Genomic DNA, 7,311 nt, shown 5'->3' with positions numbered 1-7,311 from the left:
ACTCCATTACTCAACTTACACGGTTTGTTTGGAAAAAACTTTGCAAAGTTTTTTGCCTCTTATTGGCTCTGGCTAGTTTGCTGAACATATTTCTGATGCACCATGCAACAATGGGAAGCAGCAAGTCTCCCGATCCACCTTGTGTACGCAGCACTCATGGTGCGTTCAAAGACGGCTCGGAAAAACACATCCCCACATGTTAACAACGAATTAAACAATTGCAACGGCTGGAAAAAGTGCGAGGGATATAGGACATACATAAGGGAAGTGGGGGACATGTCCCACACATACCCCGGTTATGCCTTTGCTTGGGGGTGCTACGGGGGTGCTATGACTTTTCCAGGGGGAGCTACAGCACCCCCTAGCGCCCCCCTGGCGCCGCCAGTGTGAACCAGGTTTAAACTGAAGTATTATTTAAATGAACTGACAGACCTGCTTGTAAACAGATTTGATGTTTTTACTGTTAAAACGACACATTAATGACTTCTCTCTGATCCGTTTTCTGTCCAAACGTCTCAGCTTTGGCTCGTTTCTTCCCAGCCGTGGTTATCCTGAAAGCGCTGTGGTTGGTCAGCTGATTGACCCTGAAGGCAGCAGGTTAGCCAGACGCAGTGAGGCTGAGTGGATCCAGACTGTAAACAGGATGTTTACGGCAGCACGGCGGCTCTCTGACGAGCTGTTTAAAAACTAAATTATGCTCCGAAGTGACGGTAAACAGCGTTCCCTCTGAGACCGTGACCGTTATCAAACTATAAACGACACAAGTCAAGTGTGAACGCTCGTGTTTAAAGTTAGGAGCTCGTTATTCGTCGTCATGGCTCTCGTCCAGATGTGGTTACGTGTCTGAACGCTCTTCAAGGCTTTTAACCTGCTCTGAACTTCCTGAACGCAACAAACTAACGTCTCCATGTAATCCATCTGGGAGCCAAACGTCCCGATGACAGGAGGGTCCCTGAGGGGTTATTGACTCGGATTCGAACACTTAAACCAGCTCGGTATGGAGAGCCATTTCGGCCAAAATTAAATAAAATAAAAAATGGGTAAATAAATTCACTGCGGTTGCAAACCAGTTTCCTCCCCAGCTGCAGCTGTTTTGCATGTCCTGCAGTGTAATCATGGAACATAAACGCATCGACAAACACTTTGTGTCTGCACCGCAGTGAAGTTAGTTTTAAGTTGGATGTTGGATATTCGCGCTCCGCGGAGTTAAAGGCGTCTAGCTCACGGCTGACCCGAAACAGGAGCGCTAATGTCGGCCAGCCGTTCTCTGCCGGCCCCTTCTCTCACGCGCGGTGGTTCACTTAAGAACGGCTAAGTCAGCCGTGAGCCAGACGCCGCCAACTCCGCGGAGCGCGGATATCCAGCATCCAACTTAAAACTAACTTCACTGCGGTGTTTTGCTGAAATCTTTGTGGGCAAATGTGAAGCATTAGCGCACATTTTAGCTTCGGTCGCTGCTCCTGCACGCTCCCGGCATTCTGATGTTAACAGGAAGTGACGTCACATCTCTTCTTCGTGAGTTATTTGGGGTTATTTTGGTTAGATGAATCTAACCAATAGGCTGACAGTGTAGCCTGAAGACACCGCCCCTCATTAACATATTAAATCAGGGACGAAGAATTGGAAAAGTGTATGTGATAAATAAGAAAATAAGGAAATACTAAATGAATAAGAGGAATTGGTAAATGGGAAGATAATCAATTTTTCAATAAAAGGGTAAATGAAAAATAGGTAAAGTAAAACTGGGAAAATGAATAATGGGGTTAATGAAAATAAATAAATGTTTTTTTTACTCTTTTTTTGATTTATTTAGTTATTTTACCCATTTTTTAATTTATTTACCCATTTTTTATTTTATTTAATTTTGGCCGAAATGGCTCTCCATAGCTCGGACACCTTCTGTGTGAAAAAAAACACCAATTTGAGATGAACAGAACATTTTTTATTTCATTCTGTCAGCACATTTTAGAAAAAGCCCCAAATATATTGCATTTTTTTGTCAGCTTTACTTAAAAATAAAAGCCGTAGTGCATTTGTGTTCCCCACTAAGACAAAAAACAGTAACTTTTAAACCTCATAATTTAACCAGCAGCATACTGTTATTAAATATCAGTGAAACAGTCACTTCACCGCAGGTAAAATTCAATAACTAAACAAGTGAAACGTTATTCTTTAATAAAACGGGACTTATTGCTGTCTGCATGATGAAATCTGTGTACAAACTCTTTAAAACAGATAACTTTTTTTTTTCCATTTCAGACGAAGAACGCCTGGAAGTTTCCTGGCGGTCTGTCTGATCCGGGAGAAAACATCGGTGAGTGACGCGCTCGACAGCAAACGCAGCTAATACAGTACGTCTAACAGAAACCTTTGAGTTTAATAATACGCTCAAAACTGATACATTCGTCCGAACTGTACAAAACCAACGTGTGAGTGTGGACAGCCTCGGGAGGGTCTGTGAAATCTAAATAAATACAGAATGCAAAGAATCAAACATGGTTGGTTTTGTGTTTTTTCTTCTGGCTGCGAGGCTCACCGCCGCCGGTTTGGCAATCGCTTCACGCCAGATGTTCTTCCTGACGCAACCCGGGATCAAACCCAGACGGCTGCCCCTCACAGGGGAACATGGGACACGTTTCCCTCTGTGCAGCATCTGTAAACATCTGGACCTGAGGTTCAACAGTCCTGGATGGGAGCAGAGCCTTTCCAGAGGCACTAATGCACCCCCATACCATCAGAGAGGCAGGCTGACCTCAGAACAGTTCTCCTCTTTGGTCCAGAGGAGACACATCTGTTCACATCTGGCTTCTTCTCTGCCTGATAGAGCTTTAAGCAGCATCTGTGGACGGCACGGTGAACTGTGTTTACAGACAGTGTTCCTGTGCAGAACCAGAACCTGATCACCAACATCTAATACCGACTCAAATCTGGAGACGATGGGATGTTCAAAGGCTGAGGAACATTATTCTAGAATTGTTCCACTCTTTTAGACAGTTTCTGTGACCCTCTGCCCATCTTTCCTTCTGACAGATTCAGCCTCTTTTTATCTGCAGTCCTCCTCCTGACCTCTCGCTGACCTTTTGTGTTTCCTCGGGACTAACGTTGGATTTGGATATTCTGCATTCTGTTTTTATTTATATTTTACACAACGTCCCAACCTTTTCAGATCTGGGATTGTAGTATTTTAAAAGCAGCTATAAAATTATGTACATGATTCCATCCAAAAAGCAGCGTCAAACTTGTGTTTCTACTAAGAAATTATACGTGTTTTCCCTTTTTGTTTTTTGTTTTAAATATCTCTGTTACTGTCAGGACCTTTGAGTTGTTTCCCCTCCTGAACGTTTCATGATCGTGTCTCAGGCGCCACCGCTGTTCGCGAAGTGTTCGAGGAGACCGGCGTTCGCTCCGAGTTCCGGTCTCTGCTCAGCATCCGGCAGCAGCACCGCCACCCCAACGCCTTCGGCATGTCGGACCTGTACGCCATCTGCCGACTGAGCCCGCTCACGTACCGCATCGACTTCTGCACCCAGGAGTGCCTGCGCTGCGAGTGGCTGGGCGTGGGCGAGCTCGCCGAAACCAGCAGCGCCACGCCCGTCACGTCGCGCGTCGCCAGGCTGCTGCTCTTCGGCCTGGAGCGGGGCTTCGATAAGATCGACCTCGCCATGGAGGAGCTGCCCGCCGTTTACTCTGGGGTGCTGTACCAGCTGTACCACAGGCCACTTCCCACCCAATCATAGAGCCTGGGTTCGAGGTTAGGGCGGGAGGAAAGTGGATTTCTGATCTGGTGCTGCAGGGTTAGGGTTAATGTTTTTAACACTTTAAATGGCCTCATTCTGAGTCCACAGCTGCTCTGAAGGATTTATCCCTTGATACATGAAGGTATTAGTACAGCTCAGCTGAAACTAACTGTAGCAGCTGGTATAAATAATATTTACTGCTGCCTTATTAAATGAATGGGTAAAATCGGATCAAATGAAATGCCTTCTTTGCACAGATTTCAGATTTTACAGGTACATTGTTATCATAATTATAAAACTGGAAGCTTCATTTGCATCCAGTAAGCTTTTAAAGAATAAAATCTGAGCTCTGCAAACATCTTTGCAGTCAAACTACTTCTGCAGACTTTGTGCTATTTTAACCCTTCGTTTATGGAAACATTCAGCTCAGTTGGGAGTGTGCTGGGACTTTAGGTTTCTGTAACTATTATAGTTTTTGAATCATTGAACTATATTTACAAAACAAATTCTCAGAGAAATCTCTTCGATTCCTTCAAAAATGTTGATCTCTGAAATCGACTTTTTTTGCTCCTAATTTGATCTATTTAGCTACTGTTTTGATCATTTTAGCCAATAGTTTGGGAGTAAAACGACTTTCTTAAGTAGAAAATAAATAAACTGGTAAAATGTAAAAGCTCTAAACCAGGGGTGGGCAATCCTGGTCCTCAGGGCCTCCATCCTGCAGGTTTTCCTTGTTCCTCTGCTCCAACACACCTGATCTGAATCAATGGGTGATTAACAGGCTTCTGCAGGACAAGAAGAGGTGATTTAAGCAGAGAAACAAGTAAAACCTGCAGGATGGTGCCCACTCCTGCTTTAGACTGAGGCGTTAAACTGCAGGTTAGTGATCAGAACATCCCTGGCTCTAACGTTTAATCTTTAATGGCACCAGACGGGCAAAGATGGACGCTTAAACAAGCTGTTTGGTTCAGAGGGCAGACGGGACCGGGCTCCTGCTGCTCGACGGTGGCCGTCAGACTCCAGGGAAGTCCTGGTTTCATCGGGTCTGAAAATGTGGCACCGACCCAACATTAAAAAACTCATCAAACAGTCATGAGTCACAGCTATTTTAGGTTATGGAATACTGTTGTCGTTGGCTTCACATCTTCTCCTTCGGCGCTTCAGTGAAGAGCTCGGATCCCTGATTAGCACTTGGCCGACATGGGAAGGAAGAGTATGGCCTTCTGACCCGGCCCGGTTTTGCTCCCGGACTTGTACTGACCAGTCCGCTTCAGTGCCACGTACATGGTGGGGTACTTTCTGGAGCGGTAGGTGTTGTAGTTGTTGCTCTCCAGGCGCTCCAGGAAGTGGCACTCGTCTGTCGCTCGTTTCTGGAAGGACAGAAGAAGAAGCGTGAACGTTTAATTAAAAGAACTCATCTAATACCTCGTTTGTTAGGAAAAGATGTCAGTTTTCGGTTTCTATGACAATAAACCTGAAATACTTTCTTACTAAATCACTCTGAGGTGAGTCATTTGTTTCCTAACAGGAGTTAGAGTATCACCCGCTGCTGTGAAGGTGGCGGGCAATACGGTAAAGTTGTGATATTTGGACTTTTTGAGCCAAAAGAAGAAGAAAAAAGTCATGACTCTCCTGTCCACGCTGAATCTGACGCTTCATCTTGTCTGATTTTGAGTAATCTGTTGGCCAGGGGTGTCCAATCCTGGTCCTGCAGGTTTTCCTTGTTCCTCTGCTCCAACACACCTGTTATGAATCAATGGGTGATTAACAGGCTTCTGCAGAACATGAAGAGGTGATTTAACCTCTGAATCAGGTGTGTTGGAGCAGAGAAACAAGGAAAACCTGCAGGATGGAGACCCTGAGGACCAGGATCTGCTGTTGGTGCTTAAAGTGTTTGTTGGGGGTGACTCTCAGCTACCACCACTCCAAGTTTCAGCTCAATATCTGTAAAACTGACTGAGGTGCAGCCATTTTTGTGTTGGTTAGTTGTAGCGGCCATCTTGGATCTCATTCAGAGGTCACTGTCTAAAAGTTTCCTCAGGTGGTTTCTGATGAATTTACTGTAACCGAGAAGTTTCAGCTGTTATGGTGTTGATTAGCTCTGGCAGCCATCTTGAATGGGGCTGACGCCAAACGTTATTCAGTTGGGGACAAACATCCAGCGAATAATTTATGAAGATTTTAATTAAAATCCATCCTCTGGTTCATGAGATGCAGGTATTTTGCTACAGACACGGGCAGAAACATTATCACCTTCAGCAGCAGGCGATTTGAAACTAAACTATAGTTCAGTGAAGTTTAAGAACTTTTAGTTCAAACTGTTTAATTTAAACCTGATAAGATACGACCAGGACTGGGATTATTTTACAGTGTAAGAACTCTGAATGAAAAGATACTCACTGCTCCAAACAGCCGTCCATCCCTGTTCATTGCTAGATACCGGTTTGCAAAAACTCCTTTGATGACCACCTCCCCCACGGAGGTCGCCTGGATCTTCAGCTTTACTGGGAACAGGAACGCAAAAGAGTTTAAGCTTTAATATAACCTGGTTTATTCTGTGCTGCGTCTAATTAAAGACTGCTTGTGGACACAGGAAAGCCGGCCACTAGAAGAAAAAGTAAAGATTAATTACATTTGAGAGACTGCAGCAACAAACACGACTTAAAGCAAATAAAAAAATGTAAAAGAACATTTTTAAAGACTGTTTGTTTGAGGTTACTGAAGTCCCACACCATGTATTTATGAATTACTTCATATTTCAGATTCATATTTCTCACATTTACACTGTATTCCTGCCAAAAGAGCTCTTTTATGAAAGCATTTGCAAAATAAATGCAAAAAGGAGATTTTAGGGATAATTTTACAGCATTTTGGGAACCAAACTCTTGCTCAGGTTTTGACAAATCTGGATCACACAAGTTGTGCAAAAATACCTTAAATGAACCCAAACAGCATCTGTAAGACTGAACAATTTAAATAAATAAAGCTTAAAACTCCAATAAGTTAACTGGAGGCAGAACGTTCGACCATCCTGGGAGAATAAACGATGTAATTATCAGCTAACTTTCAGAATCTTCTCCATCATCTTTGTTTGTTGTGACAGCATCTGATCACAGGAAGCGGGGGCCCCGACGAGGTAAATTAGAGGATCCGCTTTAAACGGATCCACATTAAGGCTCCCGACACATCTGTGTACGGTTAACGGATCAAAGAGGCGTTCTACCCTGAATAAAAAAAAAAACTACAACAGGTCTGAGAGACGAGAAACTCTGCTCCTCGCCGTCCGGGGATCAGTTTAATCGGAAAAGGTTTGTGACAACATCCACCTAAAAAACCCCCAGAAACCTGAGGGAGATGATTCAGTTAGAGCACACGTGTCAAACTCAAGGCCCGTGGGCCAGATCGGGCCCTCTGTAACATTTCATCCGGCCCTCCAGTCTGGTTCAGATCGAGTCTCTGATTCTTATTTTGCTTAAAAAAACTGAGCCTAATTAGTGAAGTTTTCTCTGACAGTGACTTAGAAGCCAACAATATATAGTTTTAATTTCTGTATGATCAGGTTTTTGTCTGTTTT

The 7,311-nt window shown here is 44.0% G+C and overlaps 2 protein-coding genes across 2 annotated transcripts in view; one reads left to right on the top strand and one right to left on the bottom strand.

The window, feature by feature from the left end:
- nudt6 (nudix (nucleoside diphosphate linked moiety X)-type motif 6) overlaps positions 1–5,232 on the top strand; it is a 14,675-nt gene extending 9,443 nt beyond the window's left edge. Inside the window, exons 4-5 of the mRNA XM_017417400.3 lie at positions 2,260–2,314; positions 3,361–5,232. Of these exons, the coding sequence (XP_017272889.1) occupies positions 2,260–2,314; positions 3,361–3,737 (432 nt within the window). The 3' untranslated portion in view covers positions 3,738–5,232. The remainder of the gene's footprint in view (positions 1–2,259; positions 2,315–3,360) is intronic.
- fgf2 (fibroblast growth factor 2) overlaps positions 4,347–7,311 on the bottom strand; it is a 4,775-nt gene continuing 1,810 nt past the window's right edge. Inside the window, exons 2-3 of the mRNA XM_017417380.3 lie at positions 6,138–6,241; positions 4,347–5,107 (exon numbers count right to left, since the gene is read on the bottom strand). Coding sequence (XP_017272869.1) covers positions 4,922–5,107; positions 6,138–6,241 — 290 coding nt within the window. The 3' untranslated portion in view covers positions 4,347–4,921. The remainder of the gene's footprint in view (positions 5,108–6,137; positions 6,242–7,311) is intronic.

This window comes from Kryptolebias marmoratus, linkage group LG9 (genome assembly GCF_001649575.2).
Source record: "Kryptolebias marmoratus isolate JLee-2015 linkage group LG9, ASM164957v2, whole genome shotgun sequence".
In the NCBI taxonomy this organism is placed as follows: domain Eukaryota; kingdom Metazoa; phylum Chordata; class Actinopteri; order Cyprinodontiformes; family Rivulidae; genus Kryptolebias; species Kryptolebias marmoratus.
Note: the sequence above shows the minus strand (reverse complement) of the source record. Positions and strands in the feature narration are given on the sequence as shown.